Source organism: Drosophila virilis, chromosome 5 (genome assembly GCF_030788295.1).
Source record: "Drosophila virilis strain 15010-1051.87 chromosome 5, Dvir_AGI_RSII-ME, whole genome shotgun sequence".
In the NCBI taxonomy this organism is placed as follows: Eukaryota; Metazoa; Arthropoda; class Insecta; order Diptera; family Drosophilidae; genus Drosophila; species Drosophila virilis.
Window position 1 is genome coordinate 6,673,587 of NC_091547.1, and position 25,441 is coordinate 6,699,027.

Sequence of the window (25,441 nt, forward strand, 5' to 3'; positions counted from 1 at the left end):
AGTCAAGAAACTGCTCAAAAGTGAATGCAAAGTTTTTATTTAAAGCGAATTACGCTTCATTAAAAACTCTATTCGGATTTATATTACATTTTTCAAATGTTGTAGTTTTCAGCGAAGGCTTTTAATTTACAACTTTTCACAAGTTTTCAAAATGTTAATTATGATACGCATTTGTTGGAAATAAAACGTTACATCAAAGTTCAAAATTTATATTCAGACGTTCTACACCAAACATAGGGAAAAAGCACATTTCAATTCAAATAGATTCCGAATTAGACAGAGAATATTAGACTATTGTAAACTTTTCGAAGTCTGACTATTTAATTGTTGTTTTTCCAACAATTTTTTTTTGGCAGATGCGCTGGACTACATATACATAGCGAATAGCATGAATGATAAAGCCTTTCTCATAGCCGAGCCGCGGCCCGACGATGACGCTGACGCGGATGAGCAGGACGAGGATTTTGGCGGCGGCGGCGGCGGCGGCGGCGGCGACAATAACAACAACAATCATTACTACAACGATGGCGGCGATAGCGACTTTATGGGCACAGGCGCTGCCGCCGGATCCTTGGAGAGCAGCAGCACGCCCAGCTCATCGCTGGCCACAGCCGCGCTGGCAGCGGCTGCGGCGAGCGCCTCGGTGGCCGCGGCAGCAGCGCGCATAACCGCAAAGGCGGCGCATCGGGCACTGGCCACCGGAGCGGCGGGCAGCAAAGCCATCCAGCTGATCGATGTGGATGGCAGCAATGGTGCCAACGGCGCCAGCGGCGTTTCGGACAATAACTATACAAACGTGGCTGTGGGCCTGGGCGCCATGCTGCTGAACGAGTCACTGCTGCTGGAGGGCAACGAGACGGGTCTGAGTATTTTCGGTGAGCTAGTGAATGGCAGCGGGCAGCAACTGCTAAATGCCAGCGCAGCGATCAATGTCACCGCCAGCAAAGTGGCCGAGGATGACTTCACACAGCTGCTGCGCATGGCGGTCACCACGGTGCTACTGGGCCTGATGATACTCGTCACCATAATTGGTAAGTCAGCGGGAGCAGAATGTGAAAAACATGAAAAGCTCATTAGAGGCCGTACAAACGACGACCGCTCTGAGTGTAAGCGAAATCCAAAGCCAAAGCTGAAGCCAAAGCCAAAGCCAAAGCCTAAACATAGACATAATTATTTGCGCGCTGCTTTTGGCCCGACAATAAATTCCATGGACGCCAGTCTCAGGCACGCGCGTGCCAGTAAATCCGACGCGCCATTTCATTGGGGAATATGGCAAACAATTCAATAAGGCAAAGCCAAATGACAGCAGCAGCCAGTTGCTGCGGGTGGCGATGCGGGCTGTTGCCTTAAAACAGGCATCGAGTGGTTGCGCATTCGCCTTCAAGATTTTTGCGTCCGTTCAGCATTTCGGTTCGGTTGCAGATAATAAAATACGCGTAACTGATATTTATGATGCTGCCGAGCCGTTTTATATTATTTATTATTGTTGTTATTATATCAGCAGCAGCAGCAGCAGCACTTCGACTGCTCGTTTTTAATAAGGCGGCTCAATGTCGATGTTGCCATTGTTGTTGGGCAACATTCATTACACGCATTTAGCCATAAATCCAAAGGCAAACAGAAGACAAAATCCGCTCGGCAGCGGCAGCACTCATCTAGGCCAAAGCGACACGCCGCATTAAAACTGACAGACAATCAATCAATCAATCACAGTCACAGCCACAGCCACAGCAACAACAACAGCAGCAGCACGTTTTTTGTGCTCTCAACAAAATTACCATGAATACTTTAACAGTCCGATTGTAAAACGCAAAACATTTAGGTGTGTGGCACACAGAAAAACAAAACAAAAAAAAAAGCAAGAACAGCAAACAGCTGAAATTGATTTCATTAATTTAAGTAGATTTCATTTCATTTAATTTAAACACGGCGCAAAAGTTAAGAGCCAAAACATAAAACCAAGAAGCACGCCAAACAGCAGGCGCCCAAAAAAGTATGCTTCACTTTTTCGAATGGAACAAAGGGACATTTCCTCTGCGCGAATTCACATGCGTTTGTTTTCGTTTTCTTTTTCTCTGTTTTTTTTTTTTTTTTTTTTTGGAGCTCATTTGGTATTCATTTTGATTTGCTTCTAATTTGTGTTTATTTTTTGTAGTTTTGCTTTGCGCTCTGATTTTCACGCTAAACGTTGCCATTTTCATTTCAGTTTTCATTTTCATTTGAGTTTTCTTCACTTTTGAGCTTGGCACTGGTTGCATTTGCTTTGAATGCTGTTTTGAGTGCCAACATTTAGTATTTAGCATATAAAAGGAAATGCTAATGAGCTTTAATGCTTACTACCCCAGCATGAAACAAGAAACTAGGCAATATTGGGTGCCCAATTTTGGGCAACAGCTTCAATAACAACAATAACCGACCCAATTGAAAGCATGGCTCGTCTGCGCTTGCTTAGAGGGCAGTTAGAGAAATGATCAGAGCAAGATTTGAATGCAATCAAAGTTGGACTTGAATATAGCTTTCATCAGATAATGATGATCTGTTACTATCCTAATTCCTCATGACATTTTAATTAATTTGTTGTAAGTGGGATGATAACGAAATTGCTTCTGTAAAGACATATTTCAGATAAAAAAAGATAAAAAGTTTTATCCGACATGGTCGAATTGGTCAAGACCCCAACTTAATGCTACTTCGACCCATAAAATAGCTCAAAGAGTTAAGCTTCTTATCTATATATAAAGAAAATGTGAATAGATCAACATAAGAGAATCTACTTACTTTGTGCTTCATAAGTGACAAGACATCTGATACTGATTGTGATCAACTTTATCAAGAATATTATCTTCAAATTTTCCAAGATGTGCCTGAAACTAAATTATAATAGGATTTCTTATAGTAAAGGTTATCAGTTCTTACTCAACTTAATGTTATACTAAGAAAACTAAATTTACTTTATTTTAAACAATTAATATTTTTGCTTACTGCGAAACTTGCAAACACATGCTTTTCATTGACTTGCTTAAAAGCAATTTAAACTTGTGTCCAATATGCAATTAAAATGTAAATATTTACATATTGTTATCAATTTATGCATTTTTCAATAAATATGCAATTTTTCAATTGATTCATTTATGGCATATACTGTTAATATATTTGTTTAATTTATGTTTATTCAGCATTAAATGATTTAATTCTTTAATTGAGTTTAAGTGGCCAAACAAATAGATATAACTAATTGTCTCTATGGCATTTACTGTCTGCCGTTTCAGAGAAACTATTTCCTGGCATTTAACACAAATTTAAATTTGAAGTAAAAGTTTTAATGCTGATGCAACGCTTTTCTTCAGACAAGTATTAAACGTGTGTATATATATATATATATACTTAGTTAAGCTCAGTTTGAAGTTTTGTTTTTATGGCATTGCTTGGGGTTTGCTCAGCTTTTAGCACCAGTCGCGATGTACAGCAACAACAACAACAACAACGAGATTGAGCCCAGCTAAGCGGAGGTGCAATGCAAACAGCTGAGGTACAGCGCAGACAACCCGTCACTGTGCCTTCACTTTGACACTGAAGTGTCTAATTACATGTGTATTCCTTTGTTGCCGCCCCTGACAGGTGCCTCTTTATTTGTGTGTGTGTGTGTGTATGTGTGCGCCATATACGTCACCATGCTGTGCCACAAATTACATGTCTTGAGCTCAACTTTTGCAGCCTCCCACATTTCTTTGGTGCACCTTCAAGTGTGCCACAAGTAGTTGCTACAGCCGAGGGATATAAAAATAATATAGAAGGCACTAGCCGACATCAAAGGTGGCGCCAACGAATGCTGCACAGACTGCTGTCAATTTCCCGCCCACTCACTAAGCAAGTGCGAGGCGTGGCATGGCAGGGTGTGAGACGTCGGCATGGCTTTGGCAAAAGTTTACGACAGCGCGATTAGCTCATGTCGTTTATTTTGGCTTTTGTGAACTTTCTCTGAGGCGGCTCAAGTGCAACACAATGTGGCAAGTGTTAGAGCAGGACGAAAACCTGCGCCAGGCAATTGCAGTGATATTCGGTTACAGCGCCCACTGGGACGCTCTGAATGTTCAAATGCAGCAGCCAAGTTTAATAAGATTCCCATTTCATTTGGCCACACGGCTCTGCGGCACACAACTTTCGTAATTCGTAAACTTTATCCGTTCGCTTGGGTCTCGATTTTTATTTCAACAGAGGGCATTTGGATTTTGTCACGAAATGTGTAACGCATAGTTTTTAAGCCCGTAGAGTAAAGAGTATTTTTGATCAAGCTCCGTCTTTATGTTGTTATGCAGACAGTTCATATATAACATATGGCTCTATTGAATAAATTGTAATATATATCTTTCTTCTCTCATATACCTTGATCAAACTCAGCAATTATGAGCTGAACGGTATAAAATCGGTAAACTATATTTTATTTCTCCTTAGTGTCGGTAATAAAACTTTCGTATTCAAGGCATTGAAGGGTATATAAACTTCCGTTTGGCATTGACAATCCTTCCCTCTTGTTTTTATTTGAATTTTCATTCACGTTTACGTTTACGTTTATGTATTCGTATTTCCCATTCGTTTGCGCTTTCGACTTTGGTTTCGCTTTGCAGCTGCGCTTAAATTTGACTTGCCAACGTACTTAATTGAATTGAAAACTTTGCGCTCAAGTCAATTTTCGCAATTAGGCCGCTGAGCAGCAGCAGAAACAGTGGCAACAGTTCGTGCAGCTGTCATTGGCATTTCGCATTTCCTCTGTAAAGAATTAGTACAAGTTCTTGAACAATTGCAGGCAACGTCTTTGTGATAGCTGCCATTATACTGGAGCGAAATCTACAAAATGTGGCCAACTATCTGGTGGCCTCCCTGGCCGTTGCTGATCTGTTTGTGGCCTGCCTGGTGATGCCACTCGGCGCAGTCTATGAGGTAAGTGCGGGTTAAAGTTGCAAGAACCTCGACCCGAGACCCAAATTGGTCTCTCATGTTGATAGATAATTAAGTTAGCCAAGAGTATTTAGCTGTAGTTAGTTGGGTAGAATTTAATGACTGCAGTGTCTTGACTGAGTTAATTGTGATGCAGAACTATCGGTAACACTTACAGAAATTAAATTAAAAGCTATCGAAAGAACTCCGGATATTTATGACAGTAATTATCGATTAATTTGAATGCTATTGATAGCAGCTAAAAAGCCAGCATTGATATAAGATTTTAAAGTGTGAATAGTAGACAATTTTGTGAAACCGCCAACAATCGATTTTAACCTTTGCCATGTTTAAATATGTAGCAATTTATTGGCTATTCGATATACTGACTGTTTCAATGTAACAATCGGCTAAGAAAATTATGGACTGTATTCAGCATGGATTATTTTGCAGCACAACAAACTGGGTATTCAGCAATCAGTCCCTTAACAGAACAAAGACTTAAGCCTTGCTACTCAGCAGCACTAGGCGTAGGCATAGCCAAAGCTTGAGCCCTAACAAACGATTGTATTTGGTCAACTGTTGTCCTGGCCAGCGGGGGCATAGCAATTTAAGGGCAGTGCAATCCTTGTTTTTGCCCAGTTATTAGATGCCATTATGGCCTCGACTCTTTGTGAACTCTTCCCCAGCGTGACATCAATTTTAATAAGCCATCAACTTTTATTGTCTATTTAACTGGCACTCTGAGACCCTGTCCGTAACTTTATGTACTTTTCATCTTATCTGTGCCAACGCACACACAGATCAGCCAAGGCTGGATACTTGGACCGGAGCTATGCGACATTTGGACATCGTGCGATGTGCTCTGCTGCACTGCATCCATTCTGCATCTGGTTGCCATTGCTGTCGATCGGTAAGTAATTACATTTCTTGCTGCGACCGCGAGTGGGAGTGGGAGGGGGAATTAAATATAAAGTAAAAGAAAAAAATAGCTGAAGAAATCATCACATTTGATAAATGAGCACCAAAATCCACTTGTAAGCGACGTGTAAAACAAGCCGGCATACCCTCTGAGCGGGATTGTGGATATTAAGGCGGTTTTCTGTCAATATGAGGGCGATTATGTGCCTGTGTGTGTATGTGTGTGTGTGTGTGTGTGTGTGTGTTCGTGTTTGTAAGTGTGAGCTAAGCGAATCAATCAATCAAGTTTTTAGCATGTCAAATCTCTTTACAAATCCACTTGGCAACAAAACGAAGCGCACATTAAGACACATAGCAAAAAGAATACGTGAAAGCACTTGAGCAATGTGCACGAGACATTGAGATGCCCTAGATAAATATTTTTAGAATTTATGAGTATAGAAAAGGGTAAAGAAAGAAATATCCTTAAATTTATGATAATCCGGACTCATCTAAAATGTTTTACTTTTTTCTGATTTACTTATAAATTGCCTCAAACATCAAAAAAAAAAAAACAAATTAACTATCCATATTATTAATATTTAAATAGTAAGCGACATAAACTTTTTACATTCTCAAACTAAGCTGATATGCTTCGGATAAACTTTCTGTACATTTCCATGCACAAATAAATATACAACAGCTAAAATGACACAACAGATTCATGAGTCCTTTTAGATTTGTAAACATTTAAAACATAAATGAAGGTATTATTGAGAACTCTATGGCTCCACAATTTTATAAAGCAAGCTCTGACACAATTTAAAATGTGATTTCAATGCAAAAACATTCTCAATGCTTAGCCAGCATTTGCTAACAATCGATATGCCCAATAAAAGAAGAAACTCATACCCCATCCAACGGCCACGGCCGCGACCAGCTGTCTGTCGCTCAGTTCATAACGGGTGCGTGTGCGGGTGTGTATGTTGTGTGTTGTGTGTGCCGTTAATATGCTTAGCCATTTAGGGTTGACAAATCCGGGGGCTGTGTTTACTCGGCTTGTCTCCTGCCACATTATGGCTATATCAATTTAAAATAAATTCTCACTTATTGAAGCGTATGGGGCATGTAGCATGCCTGGCTGCATATCATCAATCAATTTGCAGCAAACATTTCAATCAATCAATCGAATTGAGTACGGCGCCCAAACAAACGGTAAATGAAATGAATTTCATTTGCAGGCCCACCCCCGCCCTCCGTGAAAAGCAAATCTAATACCATTCGCAATGTGTTTTCGGTTTGTTTGGGGGGCTGCGCATATTCATTAGGAAAAGTACCCAAGGCGATGCCTCAATGTCAGCTAATTCCAGCCGCTGCACTTGACGACAATGCCAGAGCAAGCAACAAAAAAAAAAAAAATGAATAAAAAAAATCGGAAAGCTTGGATGCTGCACACTTAGCTGCACGTTGCAAGTGGCACAATATTGTCGGCTATATTGGCGCAATTTGCAATGGCTTCACGTCGCGTATACGTAATGTGCAAAATGTACAAATGAATGCAATGGGCCCAAGCAACACCAGCAGCAGCAGCAGCAGCATTTTGTGTATTTAATGAACACTTAGCGCACCCCAAATAAGCAGCAGAGGCAGCCACAATGGTAAAGGCCACACCAAAGCCAGCCAAGGCCTGAGTCCCCAGGCCCGTACAACGTATCGTATGCGCAATGTAATTTCGAATTGGCAAAGCGTCGCGCTCTGCACTTGACTGGCTAATTTCATTTTATTGAACAATGGCATTTTCGGTCAGCTTGCATGGCCAATAGCAGACTGAACGCCCACATTAATTGGCTAAGCTGCGGGTCAATGCGGTGCCAATTATTTGGTGGTTTCAATTAGTGCAGCCGGCCAGAAAAACAAAGCCCAGCCGCAGCACAGTCCAACAATAAATTATGTAAAATACACACAACAAAATTCTATTTATTTTTTAGTTAGTTGTACACACACACACACACACACACACACACAAGCCCGTGCGCACATTTCAATTATGTTTATGGGACACGCGGCGTATACGCATTTGCGCGTTTCAATGCTTTAGTTGCAGCCCATTAAAACGAAGCCCTAGAAAATGTTATTAGTTTTACACTAATCGATGCATTTGCCTGTGAAATTGTGTACTTCAGCTGCGGGCGCTTGCGTATGTCGCTTGGGAAGCTCTTCAATTTAAACGTTGTGCAATTTCGGGTTCAACTTATAGCTCATGAAGCGGAATATTTAAATTAAAATGAATGCATTATTATTGAGGCGAACAACTTTGAATAGACGCTCCTGAGCCCAGTGCTGCCTATTCAACCCGACTCGGGAAGCACAGAGAATTCTATGTACGTCTATAGATTTTTTCAAGCCTCAAAGCAAATATATATATATGTTCAGTCAGTCATTGCTAGTTTATATATGAATTCAATAGGTCTGTTTAAACTTTGGACTACCTGCTGGCTTGTCCAATTCTTACAGGTATATTTGCCTACTGTGTGCTCTTATCATTTCGCTCGCTGATTTGGCTGTCAATTGGGCAAATTGAAATGCTGGCTGGCCCAAATTGCCTGTCAATAAATAAAGCCAAGTGATGCTTAGATTTCGCATGCATATCAATCAGCATAGCATTCGGTTGAAATGGCCCAGGCGCTTCAATATTTTGGGTATTTGGGCTGTCAGCTGGACGCCAGAAAGGGAGATGGCGCCTTATTTCGTATATTATGATGGCCGCCACTCAAAAGTATGCAAATGAGCTGCATGACAGCTCCGTTTCTGCCCGAATGGCAACTCATTGTGGGGGATAGGCAGTCAAGTTCTCAAGAGCAGCTTGCGCCATGATGAAACAATTACGGCGAAATTCCTGTACCCGAGTCTGGACTGGGTAGGTCGCTCATCCGCAGTCGGGCAGGCATACACTTTACGAGTATTTGCTAGTTGTCACTTGATATTTAAAATAGAATTCAAAGCCAGCTTTTACTTATCAGCAAACGGAATGAAAATTAATGTGCTTTTAAGCAAGAGGCCGCCCCATTTGCTGGTTGTCATTGTCGCTGCCAGATCCACAGCGAGAGGAAGCCCACTCTGCCTGCTGCCTGTACATTAATAAATTAAGTTTGTCAAACGATTCTTGCCCCCGAGGCACCTCTCACAGCCAGTCTCTTTGCTGGCTGTTGCGCCCGCATGATAAATAGTTGCTGGAAATTCGACTACAATAATAATATTTGCAAGTATTTGTCGTTACGAGCAGCCGACTCGTTGACAAGTAAGCAGCCAACGGGCGACGACAGCCCATGTTGCAAGAAACTGCCGACTGCCACCCGCCTACTCTTGCCTGCCACAGCCGCCTCACTCAACGTTGCCAAGTTCATTTTCCATGTCAGTAATTTTTAAGCAATTAAGACAAAGTGCCAACAATATTTACGAAATTGTGAGACAAGAAGCGGCAACAGCAAAAACGAACAGCAGCAGCAGCAACAAAAACCCGTGTCCAGAGCAAAGTAAAAACCCCAAAAATACCCCGTGCACAATAAAGGCCTATGACACGATACCGTTCACAACCAGGCTGGTGGACAGCAACGACAGCAGCTAGGAAGAACCTGACAACGAATATTAAATAAATAAATGCCCTTTAATAAACACACAATTCACTTTGATAGTGCCCGCAAATAGCGGAGCTCGTAATTGCTGACTTTGGCATAGAACATCTTGAAAAGCATAAGAGGTTTTCCATACCGAAAGTCAGCTTTCAAGCGATTCTACCTTAAAAACGTCTGTGAATTATTAATATGATGCTGATAAGATTTTGTTTCTATGCAAAAAGCGAGGTAAGGCTCGTAAATGCTAAGTTTGCCCAAAATATCGTGCACGAATTTAATTTTTTACCTATATGAATCCTCTGCCATCCTTCAGATGGACAGAGTTTAGTCTTAAACAAACGGACAGAAGGCCTTGATTCTATCACATCGGCTGCTTATGCTGCTCAAGATTATATATACCTTATGGCCTCAGCGACGTTGCCTTCAGTGCGTTCCACAGTTCGTGATAAACTTATAGTACCCACTACAAGGGTATAAAAATGGCGCATGGTCATTAATCTTTATGCCTTTCGCTGGCTGCTGCCATTGCGGCTGCTGTTGTTGTAGTTGCCGTTGCCGCTGCTGTCGATGGCGCTGTCAATGCCAAAATATATGCACAGACAATGCTATATACATATATATATATATATATATATATATACTATATAGAGAGCGTCCGCAAATGCGTTCGCTTCGTGGGCATTGGAGTTGTGCATAAATTTTATGCTCTGCAGCATGTTGCTGACGTCATTATTAGTGGAAGCAAATGACAAATGCCACATGGGGCAAACTGCTGCCCGGTCAAACAATCATTTAAATGCAAAGTTTTGTTTTGTATTACTTTTGATTGCATACAACACGTGACTTTAAGCCCTTGCCATGTAGCACAGTGTTAGCTGAAAGGGCCAACAGTTGGCCGCAGTTGTAGCTACTGTTGTTGTTTTTTGCTGTCATATTCAATTAAATTTCAATTAAGTTTACATAGTTTTATTTTATTTTTTTTCCATAAATATTTTACCATTTAGCACTTAAAATGTAATTACATGTTAATATTCGTCGCCGTTGACGATGTCGTTGTCGTTTGCGTTGTTTGGCGTAAATGCTAGCTTAACAACAACAACAACAAAAACAACTACAAACACAACAACAACAACATTATCGAGCACAGGAACAACAAGAGTAACAACCACTGCGACCACAAACTGTCCCCATATGTGCCCTGTTGTACCATGTGCAATTGTAATTGCTGTTGTCACACAAGAGTTTTTCTACTTAGTGCAGCTACAGTCAGTGCGAAAAGTCTGTGTACATTGCATACAAATATATATTGTTATTTCTAAGCAGCTAAACACATAAGTTAATTAATTGGAATTTTTTAATAGTTTAATAGTTGCCCCACATTCACAATATTTTATAGGTAATTTCATAAGTTCAAGAATACATTTCCTTTTTAAAATATAAACATATTTATAGCTATATAAGTCCTCAGTCCACAGTCACGCATGCGTAAATAAATAATTCTGTTAAAGCGCTTAAATTTTTGTTTCCTAAGCAGATTTCTAACAGAAACTTCATTAAAATGTATTTATGTATTCTTTTTATATATATATTCCCATAATTTATGCGTCGAAAATATAAGCGAAACTTGTCAAGGCAGAATCTAAAAATAAGCACAGACAAAGCCAAAAATAGAATTTATTATTTATATATGCTTGGTCTGCCTGGTGCACCGACTGCCGTCAGGCACTGTGCGTAATTTTTTGGCATTGTCAGTGCAAATGAACATTGCACTCGTATTTTACATAATTTTCACGCTGTCGCTGGTCATTTTAGCGAACGGCGCTTAGACTACATAAACACGCTCCTCCCCTAACCCATTACCACAATGTTCATGTGCAATTTAACTGCATATGGCTTGCTGCAAAGTTTTGTGCATGGAGTACTTTTAATTGCGCATGTTTTCGGGGCACACAAACAGCTGGCACAGTGGAGCAACCATATATTTTGTATATATATGTTATATATATATATATTTTGGTCTAAACAAAAGCATAACCTTAATTAAATTGCTAGTTAAACAAACGCATTTAACAGTATAATTAGTTTTCCAGCCACAATCAGAGCGCGGGCGGAAGGTAGGTCGCCCTGAGGGGCGAGGGAGCTGTGTGGCAAGCAGGCAGTCAGTATTCGAATTCCGCTTCATTTGCTTTGCACATTTGATTTCACAAACTGAAATGCCCAGATTCATGTGTGTGCGACAGCCACACACACATACGAACATCTATATAGTGCGCCTTTTAGATGGTTAATGAGACAAAGCTGGCCCAAAAGCAGGCGCCTGCCAAAGCAAACACAGTGAAGCCTGGCAATAAAACCGGATATGTTACTAAGACATTTATGCTATCTGATAATGCCTGTTTACACACACACACACACACGAACACACAAGGCCACGCACACGCACACATTTGGCTTTATAGTTGTTACGACATCTGCAATGAGGTGTTTGTTACATTTAAGAGCCGCCTTCAATACACTCGAGTCAAGTTCATAAAACAAATGTTAAATGTTGAAAATGTATATAAACGCTTTAAAAGTGTGCGTCTGTGTGCAGTGCGTGTGTGTGTGTGTGTGGGGCGGGAGAGAGATTATGCTGGCGTGTGCGTGCGCTTACTTGGGAGTCATATTCAATCTCGATTAGCAGGGCTTGACATAATTCTAATGATTTATGTATTTGCCAGACAACATTACAAAATGCCTCAATCAATATTTGCAAGCCACTACAACACACACAAACACACACATACACACACACACACAGCGAATGTGTTTGTTGTGCCATTTAAGATATAAACTTAATTATGTGCCGGCTGAGCCAAGTCTTGGATTTATTGACAGGCCAAAGTGTGTTAGTGCGTGTGTGCGTATCTGTGGCTGTGTGTTCTGGCATTCACAACTCAATTAAGCTGCAAGCCAGGCTAAAACACACACACACAGAGAGAGAAAGAGACAGCGACTGTTGTGAAAGAGAGAGAGGGGCAGCCCGACTAAGTACAAAGTACACTTGCAAAGTGTTGCCCACATTTTTGGGGTTAACCGAACTGTTTTTTAACTAAAATGTCAAGCAGCGGATAAAAAAGCAATTATAAGACCAAAATTTCTTTAACCGCAGCGGCAAACGGCAATTTCAAACATTTCATTTCGAAATGGCAAAAGCACTGCCAACCACATTTAAGATGAATTACAATTCTATAACTGTCACAGGCGGCTAACCCAAAAATCTATGTTCCTGTCAGGGTGTATGTGTGTGTGTGTGTGTGCGTAATTTAAATTTCGTATTTGTAAAAGTCGCATAAATCAAAATAATGGCGCACGGGCTGCCTGCTGCCTGCTAAATGATTAATCAGTGCGAGAAAGTAAATTGAAATTCAAATAAATCAAATAAGAGACAGACTCAGTCGGAGATGGCAATGGAGTTTGTTACATGAACCTGTTGTAGGGGGGCGGTGGTGTTGAAGGCTTTAAGGGGGAAGGGAACGTGCTCCAAAGACAAATGGCACCCAAATGAAAAATGTTTAACTCAAATTGAAAGGCTAGCCATAAACTACATTAAAAAAGGCAAAGGAAAAAATTATTAATAAGTGCAAAGTCAAAGCTGGGCGACCGACCGATGCCCTGTAATCAGCGAAAGGTGTAGAGATTTAAAGGAAAACATATTTGAGCTAATATTTAGAGCTGCCTTTAAAAGGCAAATACTTTCAGTGGGGGAAAGATTTATTTCTATTGATTTGTAATCTTTTCTTAAGATTTTGCAAGCTCAAAAGATATCTTCCAAATAATTAATTATATATACTCATTAAAGCGAGCGGCTTGGCTGAACTCAATATACCCTTTAGGTAGTCAGGATATTGAGTATATAAGAAAGGCCACAAAACTAGAAGCACAAATGAATATTATTTATCCACTTGCAATTGAAAAGTTTGCGGTCATATTAAGCTAAGAGCTGGCATGCATATGCATATGTATTCAAATATACAAAAATATATATATATATGGATATATATGCTAAGTCTATGTGCATTTCGAGGTTTATTTGTATTTAGTTTTGCGTTTAGCAGAGTTTGCCCACGCCGTGTGATTAATGGTCGGTTTTCGGTTTGGACCAAAAACTTTTGCGACCGGAAACGAAACTTGGCCACAAACCGCAACTAGAGCGAGCGAGAGGGATAGCTAGAGCGAATGTGCCCAAGGCAAGACACACACACACACACAAACACACACAGAATATAAGCAAAACAGGCAACGACCAGAACGCAGTCAAATTGAAGCCAACAAGCCAAAGTGTTGCCCCAGAAAAGCTCATTGTTGGGCAACACATTTGCGCATTTTCACAATTTTCACGCTGAAAACAACGTACAAGATTTTCTAAAGGCAGGACAAGAGCTAATGAAGCAGCCACTTGCCACTTGCAGCAAGAGCTTCACCAAGTGGCGACAGTTAATTAGCTGACTGCATTTTTAATATTTGAGATTTAACCGATTGTCAAGCAAAGCTGGACAGTTGTCCCTCAAGGACACGTCCATTAGCTGGAATACGATAAGACCCGTATACCATTTAAGCTTATTAAATAATTATAATTGAGTGGGCCTTGGACGTAATGTTGCAAATTCCCTTCCTTTTACAGGGTATTTGTAGAGGGTATTATTTAAAGTTCACGAAATGTGTAACGCATAGAAGGCGACATCAAATTATTCAACAGCCGAGGTTGATATATCTGCCGAGACGGATCATTATATCATAGAGCGGGCATTGGAATGATCGGCCGATAATTAAATTCTTTTATACAAAATCTTTTTGGTTTTTAATATATCTTGACAAAACATCGGGTTTATGGGTATATATTCGGTATACTTATTACTATTTAGTCGCAAAATTAGATTTTTGCATAAAAGAATTTCCAAGCCAAAATTTTCTTCAAGGGTATTTCATATTCGTTGTTCCCAAAAAAACTCCATTCTACTTGCTTTTTAAGTTAAATGCAAATGCAAGGAAAGACTTATAAAAGGCGGCGGCCACAAGACGCAGGATATGCGGCGCAGGACTCAAAACAGCAGGGCTGCCAGACAGCAATCAACGCACTTGGCTGCATTCAATGAGGCTGCCACGGCAAATGTGTCTGGGCTTGAGATTGAGCCTGCTGCTGGAATTGTGTAACTGTAACTGGGCGTGGTCCTGCAACTAGTTGGCTTTTGTTGTCTTGTCCTGCGGCTGCTGCTTTTGCTGCTTTATTCTTTTGCGACTCCGCCTTGCAATTTACATAAGTTTCTTGTTTTTGTGCCATAAATTACCATTGCTGCCCCTTCCAGTGGCACGCACAGGACGCACAGGGCATACAGAACGCGGCAGACAGAACCGCACGCACCAAGCGGCACAGGACACATATGCGAAGGGCCTGTAATCAACAGAAGTCGCATCCTGTGCCAGCTGTGCGCCCAGTAGAAAACTTTGCCAGATGAGAGACAAAACAACAAATATTAGCCCTAAAGCTGCCGACTGATCAACCAAGGGTTACCCTTTTTTAAAATCTTGAAAAATAAACCATTAAAAAAGATTTCAATTTTAAGAAAGTACCCTTAAATATTATTTTGGAGCAGCATATGTTTAATTTAACTACTGAGAAACCTTTTAGTGAAATCTAGAAATCGTCCATTTGAAGAAATGTTCTTTCATAGAAAACATTTAACTCGCGTTAAACCCTTACCACAGCGAAACTCGGGGACATACACAGTTTTCTAGCTAATATACCCCATGCAAATAAAATTTCAGGCACACAAAGAACATGTACGCAATTTCTGCTCATATAAATTTTTAGGTCGATGCTGCATGTATATACATAAACTGAAATATAGAACATGTAAAAGTGGCCAAAAAACTTGATTAAAACTGTGGGCCAGTTTATCATTTTTGAAGAAACAAGAGAGTACAAAAAAGTAGCATTAGCAATTGAAAACAAAGAGATGCGCGAGTCTAGGCATGGCAAATGAAATTGTTGCCCAACACTGGCACCGACAGCAGAGCTGAGTGCTAAGAGCTGTCTCTATGCTGGTCCGCAGGCAGGCAGCCTGGCAGGCCGTAATGGCCATTCCATTGGACAGCTAAAGGGCGCACGACGGTGGTAGTGAGGGAGAGGGGGGTAGAGCGTAGCTTGTGGTAGACCGTGTTAGCTAGCTAGAAAAGCGATGCACAGCCACGTAAGCACGTTTTAAATTGAATTTCGCTGTAAGGCCAGAGCCGTGCATGTCAGCATAACTGACGCACTGCCTCTGGCTCTGGCGCTGCTGCTGCCTGCTGGCTGCTGGCTGCAAGCTGGACAAGCACATAACAAATAAAATGTGGCAACATTAAAATGTTGCTGTCCCTTGGTGGTTGGCAACTAATAGGCCGGCTGTTTTTAATCGTTCGCTCTGATGATGCGACACTGGGGCGACACTCTCGCCTAGAATTATGTGTAAGACTATAATATTTAAAAATGCATTTATTATGCTAATTGATTTCAGTCAACGCCTGTTTGTATTAATTATAATGAGCATAAATATGCGGGCATAATAAACGTAATAAACATAATAATAATAATCATAATGGCAATAAATGGTAAACGAGCCGCGCATAAAATGAAATTAAGTATCAATCATACGACGTGTTGAACCATTTGACATTATTATAATTAAAATGTATATGTGCATGGAATATGCAAGTTGTCTACGCTAAATGCAAATAAATTTAATAATTATTAATGGGCTCTTGAGCAAAAGTGCGGTAGAATATGCTTGTGCTCATATTTAAAGCGTATTGAAATGTTTGAGTTAACTGGTTCAAACCCTGCAAAAATTTCTGTAAAACTTGCATGTTGAGCTTAATTCATTTGATTAAGGCAGCGCCGGGTAATTTCCTATGGTTATAAATACACTCGAAACGTTAAAACTTTTGCAGTACACAAATACAAAATACGCTACAAAACAAAGTTTGTCAATTTTTGGATTTTTATTTCTTTACCCTGGCGACGATTTGGGCAGAGGCCAATTGTTTTACTAATTTTTTTGTGGCTCAGAGCATCTCCAACTATTTCTATTGTTACAATGCAACATTTAGTGGTTATTGTTGGGATGAGAGTCTCCAGAGAGAGAGAGAGAGAGAGAAAGAGACAGGGAGGGAGCGGGAGAAGAGGAGTGCCTGTAATTTGCAAAAATTTAATCATGCCACAGCTGCCGCAGGGCGCAACAACAAAAACAAGCAAAACACAAACAGACTCAGCCGTGCCACGCCCCGTGCCGACAGTTACATGTGCACTAGCTGCTTGTTGTTGTCATTGCCGTTGTTGTTGTTGTTGTTGTTGTTGTTGTGGTTGTCGTTGTTGCTGTTGTTGCAGCCTCCGCTCATTGTTATTTTACTAGTGTGGCATGCATTTTTGTATGCCACGTTTTGTTTTCCATTTTAATCTTTTGTTCAACTGCGCTTTTTTTAACAAATTTTCTTTTTTTTTTATGAAACGAAATGTTATTGTTAACTAAAAACTGGCTGCCGATAGCTGCAGGTAACAAGCATAACATATTTGTTCTCATACTACCTCAAAACTGAAAATTAAAACAATACGCCCAGCCGGCTGAGAGATTTTCAATAAGCGCGTAATGCAATCGATTAGCTTGAAATACAAAAAGCCAGAGATAAGCCATATAGAAAAGTTAGGCCTCTAGCATTGTCTATTAAATACCCTTTACTTGCATACATCTCACTTTCAGCTTGATAAACTTTTATCGAGCGAACTTTACAAGAAAATTGCCTTTTTCAGTCAAAAATATGCCTTTAAATTCTGCATGCACTCAATGCATAACAAATTACATGTCAAAATCGATGTAGCCTTCTGTAGCGCATAAAAAAGAGTTAAAAAAATGTTTACCAGTTGACAGGCATCAAATATGCAGTTAACCGCTGTCAGCGGGATTAAAAATAAAAAAATGTATTGTACAAATATTGACCGTCACTCGACAATATAAAATTTCAATTAATTATGAACAGCTTAAAAGTTCAACTAAATTAATTTGATTTATGTTTTTCCCCATTTTAATGCCAATGCAATTTCAACACAATTTCGCCAAGTCATTCAAATTTATGAAGCACAGTTGCCAAAACAAAATAAATATCATCAAGTGACAAATCATGATAGAAATATAAGAACTTTAGATTTATGTACATAAAATCTGTACACACATACATATATCAAGCTCTAAGCAGCTTTAGCCCCTGGCTTTGCTGTAAATTAGGCGAAATTGTGGCGCTTGTGTTAGCGGGAATTGGGGTACATGCGTTCGTAATCAAGCGAGATCAAGAGTAATGGCTTTTTTGTGTGCTAGGCGCGCAATTTTTAAATGCATTAAAAAGTGTTACACTCGAATGCCGCACATTTATCACACACGCACGCACACAGTGGAAGCATAATGGAAAAATCGCATTTAAATTGTTTGACGCACAATAAATTGTTATAATTCATCACACGACTTCAGTTTGAGTGTGCGTACTTGATAAATTGATTGACTTCAATTGAATTGAATCGAATTGCTGGCCTATGAACGAAATACTCGCTAAGTGTATGTGTGTGTGTGTGTATAGCAAAACATGGCATAACAAATTATGATACTTTTTCAAATGCGACGACGCGTCGTATGAGTGATATCACATCGCGAAAAGGCACATCGCATGACAGGCACTTTATTAGGTTTCGCTATTAATTTGCATGCCTCTTCTCATTCCAAATGCGGGCCACATTAAACTCTACACCCGAAAATAAAAAGAAATTTGGCAAAAAAAGAAAATTCTAATAACATTGGCAACTCACAAAAATGGAAAAAATTGACAGGAAAATCACAAAATTCCATTAATTTAAAGCAGTCAATCAAAAATTGGCAACTTGAAGTCGATTATATTATGCTAATGAAAATCAGAGCAGACAGCGGGATATGGATGCGGGGTGGATTGTCTTTTGCCAAGCCCCGCCCCTCCCTCTTCCCACACCCTGCTCAACGCATCATTATCGTAGCTACTCCAAAGCTGACCCAGACACAGCAGGTGATGGCAGCTGTCCAGATGACAAAAGTCATCAACTAACAACATCATTCATTATTGTTTATTATCGATGCGGCATGCATGGCGTATGCTTAACATTGCCTTCCATTTACCCAATCATTTCTCATAAACAAACTGACAAACTGACCGCAGCTGCGAACACGTGTTAGTCATTTGATAGTAGTAGTAGCTTGGAACACTTTGACGCTAAGGCAAACCAGTTGGGAAATCTGGTACCAGTTGGTTCAAAATTAATGAAGAGCTTGTCTTTGACCTCACAATATATAAACCTTGTCTGGCGTCCCATATAAATAAAATAAGAGGCTATAAAAACTTAAGGTACGAAATTTTAATAGGTTTTTGGCAGGAAATTTATACTTCTCTCACTCTTCCCCTTCTCTCTGTCTTTCGCTTCACAAATACGCAACTAGAAAGGCATTCGCAGCTTCTTCTTAAAATCGAAAAAATTCGAGGTATTCCATAAGCCAACTGTAAAAAGTATATGATGCCGACCTCAGTCTCTTTAAAACATTTATGTACTTTCCTGGTCAACAATTGGGTTTTTTGTAGCATCACAATTTATTTACCTCTTGACATTTTGAATTTGGTTAACTGATGAAGTGGCTGGCTTATGGATAGGTTTTTAATGAGTATCATTTAATCACATTTAAACAAATGCACAACATATCGATAATTATATTTATATTTGTGCAGCTGTCGTTAGCGTATAAGTGCCCCATTGAATGCAAATTAAATTATGTTCTATGGCACCCGAGGCCATTAGCCAAGTTTCCACATGGCAGAGCAGAGCAGTTAATGCTGATTTACACAGCCGTAGATAAATATATAGCTATAGATACAGCAGCTATCAGCAGCGCGAGTGTCTCGAGTGCTTTGTCAACTCAATTAATTGTTGATTTAAACTTACAAACACATTTGTTTGCGCTGCGGCCCAGCAAGGCATAATATTTGTATATGCAAATTGTGTTTAATTAAAACATAAACAACAACAGACTCTTGTTGTTGCTGCTACCACTTAAAGCGCTGCGGTCAGCTTTGGTAGTCGAAGAAACTGTGTACCGCTTGCCGTCAAATTTTGAAATGTGTGGCTTGCCGGCATTAATTTGGCAGCCACACGGCACACACGCACAGCCGCAGGTTGTTGTGGTTAACAACCTTTGAACTGACAGCAGGGTCGGCTAAAAACACTACCCAGCACTGGCTAAAAGCTGCTTAATGGCTGCTGCTGCAGCATCAGCACAACAACATGAGAGTTACATGTTCTAGTTACCGCCTCCGGGCGCGATTATCTATGCCACACAGTTGAATAGTTGGCATTCTTAAAGCTTTGCCAGCAGCAACAAGCGGCAAGTACCAATACAGTCAAAGCCTGCTTCACAACACTGTATGTCAATCTACGTGTATATGTAAACTAGCACGTGTTGGTGTGCATGTGTCTGTGTGTGTGTGTGTGTGCTAGTTACCATACACGTAACGTTTAAAAACTCGTTTAGGCATGTCGCTCTACTCACAGCAAGTGGGCAAACTAAGGCAGTTAGTTTTTCTCTGGCAATTGCAACGATTTTATACCCTAACTCAGTAAAAACTTTGCTTAAAATATAAACTATTTAAAAGTAAAAGAAACAGAGCTTAAACTCAACTATGGTTTAGAATATAAACACACATTTCTAGCTTTAAGAAATTAGAAATATTTTAAATAACTCCTTTTTTTTTTTAATTTGTGAAGCTCTCTTTATATTACTTGTATGCAAATATTCCACAATTTTAATAGTTATTTATACTTTCTTGGTTGAAGTGTAATAAGAGTAAAACACATTACTTATACAGCTCTTAAACTGTTCAAGATATGATTTAGATCTTGGAAAGGAGAAGAATTATTGATGGTTACGCAGCAAATATTACTTAAACTATATCCCAAAGACTATTATAATCAAATTTTTGCCTATCACCCACTTATTATTTCAAAAGATAAGAGTTGAGGTCTCAAGAAAAGCTTTTCGATTTAATACCAATTAGGCCCAATTCAAATCTAGTCTAGCAATACTTTACGTCTGAGCTGCACTCCATTTTAAATGAAATTAATTCTTCTCTTAACTCAAGCAATCAAATCTGGCAAAGGAATTCCATTTTGTTTTTCTATGCGCCGGCAAACAACATTGCAAAGTTGTGTTGCTTTTAGGCTCGTCTTTAGAAATGGAAATTTGAAAAATGCCTCGCTTGGCCGCCGCACACGCACACACACACACACTCACACCGGTTTGCATACATACATAAAACATGTTTTGGCACACAAAACCCAAAAACGAAAAAAAAAAAGAAAACAAATACACACACACACAGCGACACACAAAAAAAATGGTAACAAAATGCTGTAAAAAACTGTTGAACGGAATTCAAATATCGAACACGTTTCTTTACTTTCACGCTGTGCCATATGTGAGTCTGTCTTTGAGTGTATGTGTGTGTGTGTGTGCGCCTGCCTAGATTTATGCAGCATTTCATTTGCATTTTGTGCGCGTTTCAAATAAAGTAAATAAGAATAGAAAAAAATAACACGCCGCCATGTCTCAAGTGTTGCGCAATTGTTAATAAAAAAATATATATGTGTTTTGTTGTTGCTCTATTTATATAGCTATTGGGCGGTGACCAACATTGATTACATCCATTCACGCACCAGCAATCGGGTCTTCATGATGATCTTCTGCGTGTGGACGGCCTCGGTGATTGTCTCATTGGCGCCACAGTTTGGCTGGAAGGATCCGGACTATCTGCAGCGTATCGAACAACAGAAGTGCATGGTCTCACAGGATGTGGCCTACCAGGTGCGTTTTAAGCTTTTATTGCTTTGATTATTTTATAAACAGAATTTTTTAGGTATTTGCCACCTGTTGCACTTTCTATGTGCCACTGCTGGTCATCTTGGCGCTCTACTGGAAAATCTATCAGACCGCTCGGAAACGCATACATCGTCGACGACCGCGACCTGTCGATGTGACTGCCAACAATAATCAGGTAAATATGCTAGCCTTTACACTTTCATAGCTTGGCTGAGACTGGAAATGATTCGAAGCCGTATACGATTTTTGATCTGCATTTGGCTTCATAATCAATTTGACACTTTTATTTCTTTCATAATAAACACAAAGCCATCAAAATATTATATTTTAACCTCAGTTATCTTTTTTAATGGATATTCCTAAAATTATAGTTGCCATCAACTGGTGATAGACATAAAAAATAAAAAGCGCTTCAAGCTCGCAAGCCCTTTTTTTGGTCAACATTTTTCTGTGCTCTAAGTGGAAATGGCTAATTTTTTTATAAAAGCTCTTTGACTTTTAAATTTGGATAAGAAATATTAATATTTGTGCATACTGGGCGGTACACTGCCTAGGCATGCAGCTCATGCTGTGCTAAAAACTTAGTGAGTCACCCTGTGTGCAGCCACAGATACAAAGTAAGCCGCAGCACAATTTGCCATGCAACCAAAGCCTACGATTATGCACTCTAATGAAGTTAACCGCGAAGGCAGCCACAAAATCGACCCGAACTTAGAGCCCAACCCAAAGGTCGGCCACAGCTAGCTGACAGCGAAGAGAGTGCGGGGGCGAGGAGACAGGGCTGTAAAAGCGCCGCTCGAAGACGCAAGACGTGCAGAAGATGCCCTTAACATATGCATGAAGCTCACGACTTGGCAAACCAAGCGCACTTCAGCCCTTGGGGCTAAAATGTAATTAGGCAGCTTGAACTTCATTCAAGTGTGTTTAAAAATGCATTTTAGATATTGTTCGCCGCCTGCGCTGGCTTTAAAAGGCAGCTCGCTTTGAGGTGGAAAGTTTAACGAACAGTATTAGACCAAGAACCCAAAGCAGTTTTTCTGGCACCTTACAAGTGTGTGTATGTGGTGTGTACGCATTTAGACTGATAAATTTTTGTGGGTCTTGCTGAATTGCAATTTCGTTTTTCTGTGCTCTTTGCGTGCATATGACCTTTATAAAAATACCCTTTCTGGGGATTAAATGGGATTAGTCATACGGATAACTAACAGTCATGTGTAAAGGAATGCAAGTTAACATAGACATATACATGTTATTAATGTTTGTGGGTACTGTTAAGATATTAGCAGGGCTAATGATCAATCAAGTCAAGTTAACAGCGTTAACTATGTTAAGAAAGCTCTGTTAATGAAGTGTTAATATTAGCTCTAACATAGAAATTCGTTTTCTCTGCTAGCGGAAGCCCATTTCTGTTAAATTACACATACTCTTGCTCTGTTATATTACTTGCAGTTGTTTATGTTAATTGAACAGCTCTGCTATGCTCTCTTCTGCACAGTTTAGTGATCTAAAAATCAGGCAAGCTATTTGAATATATGATTTAGTATGCCCTCAACTGAGCACAAGGAGAGCAACTAAACCTCTTCTTGACTACGTTAGCTTCTTTAAAGCATGTTTTTATTTTGTTTTAGGTTAGTTTTTCCTCCTTTTTTTTCTATAGCTTTTACATACATACTTAGAGCCAACTACTTAGCTTAAGCTTAATGCTTTGACTAAATTGAAAATGACCATTTGACGTGGAAATGTTTGCAACCACTTACCTACACACATACACTTACACTTACCCCCATACACACACCCACACCCTTTGCACACAGCACACACACACACACACACATACTCAAACAGGGGAATCGCACAGGCCAGTGCGAAGCTGACAAAAAGTCATTGGAATCACAAATTCAATGCGCAAACAAGACAAGTTGTCCACTATTTGCCAGCGTACACATGTCCCAGCCATGTCCGGCCCATGTTGCTTCTTCTGTGTGCCTGTGTATATATATGTGTGTGTGTGTGTGTTAGTTACATGTCAGCAGGCGCATGCCAATACTAATGCCAGCACAGCAACGCAGGCAAACACACACACACACACATCCATAGCCAGCTACACGCATCCATTTAGTGCCACTCACTGGCCTGGCCTGCTTGTTGATTTTAAAATATATTTACCCCACTCAGCGCAGGCATTTTGATGCCCTAACCTCGAGTTTGCTGAATTATGGAACCATTCTGTTAACAATAAATGGGGTAAATAATCAACGATAACATAATCAATAAATCAATATAAGCCTGAGAATAAAAAGTTTAGTGTTATGCCTAATGCGCTTTCAAATCGAGGTTTATTTTTATAGATTCCAATCAATTTATCCCAAGCCAAGCTTCAATAAGCATTTTAAAATCGAGCTTTGTTTTATAGATTCAAATAAACGTGCCCTATGCTTCCATGAACTTTAAAATCGTGTTTATCAACTTATACTTAGCTAAGCCTTATAGCTTTTAAATTGCCAACTGCAACTAATTGTAATTACAATACACAAAGGTTAATAAAAAAATATAAAAGAAAGAAAGAGAATGCCGAGCTTTAAGTCTTGAGTAAGCTTAAACTCTTAGTTTTGAGATTAAGACTACATTTGCGCGTGTTTTGCCACATTTTAACAGTTTAAGCTCTTAGTGAGCTTTCAGTTATGTACATTCTATATTCTACAAAATTCTAAGCTTAAATGCTCTTTTAAAGATGAAAGTGAGTCCAGGCTTGCCTGACTAAATGAAACTGTCGTTCAACATTTTCGAATATTTCTGAACGTTTTTGTTTTTAGAAAGAGCATTTATACATCGGCTTGCTGTTGCGATCAAGTTATTCTCTTGTTATTCCTTTTTTATTCAACTAAATGCTTTCAAATTGAAAATTGCTTTCCTGCAACTTGACGAGGGTTTATACTAACGGACAACAACAGGAACAACAACAGCGCATTCCGCAACTCGCCCGTTGCGCGCTTTGTTCCAATATTTCGTTTCTTTTTTTTTCTGCTTGTATTTAATAAAGATTTGTTGTAGCAAAGTTTTGGATATTTGGATACAAGAACGTGTACAAAAATGTTGTTATTTTTGTTTCGCTGGCAGCCCATAAATTTTAGTTAATTGCATTTGCATTTAACATGTTTATGGCCAATTCTAAGCTCCAAGTGCTAACAGGCAACAACTGGCGGATGGCTAACAAATTTGTTAGCCTGCAAATGATTTAAACTGCATAAACTAATAAAATTCCAAAAATGTGGCATATCGACACGAGGCTTAGCACATAACTTAACATTAATGTGCGTAATTTTAATTGAAATGCAGCTGGCATAGATCAGAGAGGTAGTCAAATGCACACATAACTGATACAATTCCGGGCACTTTGCACCATGGGCTAAATAGAGACTTTCTGTGGCAAAATAAATGTATTTTTAACTACTTTTTATTTAATAAATGTAAACAAATATTTAAATTATTAAATACAAACAGCTGTTGACTTAACATAAGCTGTTAAGCTAACAGCTGTTAATTAGCGTTCTTGGGTATGTTAAAGAAATTGAGCCAAGATGTTGTTTCTAAGGAAAAGTAGCAAAATAAACTTTTGATAAAGTAGTTCCTTATATGTTTCTAAAACCTTACACCACGCATTGAAATGAATTTATTTCTGATATGCAAACGTTCAATACTTGCCCACTGTAAATTTGTACGCATTGATTTTGTAATTAACATAATACATGATAGTAAAAGGCAATTAAGCAAATTGAGCGCACAGGTATTATGTGTAATTTGGCTATGCGACTAATGCCACATGCCTTGCTAAAGCAACAACAGCAAACATTAATAATAATGTAACATTAAACACAAAAAGCAATCGGTCTTTGGAGTGTCCTCTTGACCAAGTGATGCTGACAACAACGCCCAGATGTTTTGCACTCAAGAGCACTGACGACCGTTGTTTGTGTATTGTGTGTGTGTGTATGTGTGTTGTTTGTGCCCGCCTTGACCACT

At 39.6% G+C, this 25,441-nt stretch overlaps 1 protein-coding gene across 1 annotated transcript in view; it reads left to right on the forward strand.

Moving 5' to 3' along the window:
• Positions 1-25,441, forward strand: part of 5-HT1A (5-hydroxytryptamine (serotonin) receptor 1A) — a 72,093-nt gene that overhangs the window by 32,606 nt on the left and 14,046 nt on the right. The window contains exons 3-7 of the mRNA XM_002050891.4: positions 357-1,031; positions 4,805-4,938; positions 5,739-5,848; positions 21,217-21,406; positions 21,459-21,596. Of these exons, the coding sequence (XP_002050927.1) occupies positions 357-1,031; positions 4,805-4,938; positions 5,739-5,848; positions 21,217-21,406; positions 21,459-21,596 (1,247 nt within the window). The remainder of the gene's footprint in view (positions 1-356; positions 1,032-4,804; positions 4,939-5,738; positions 5,849-21,216; positions 21,407-21,458; positions 21,597-25,441) is intronic.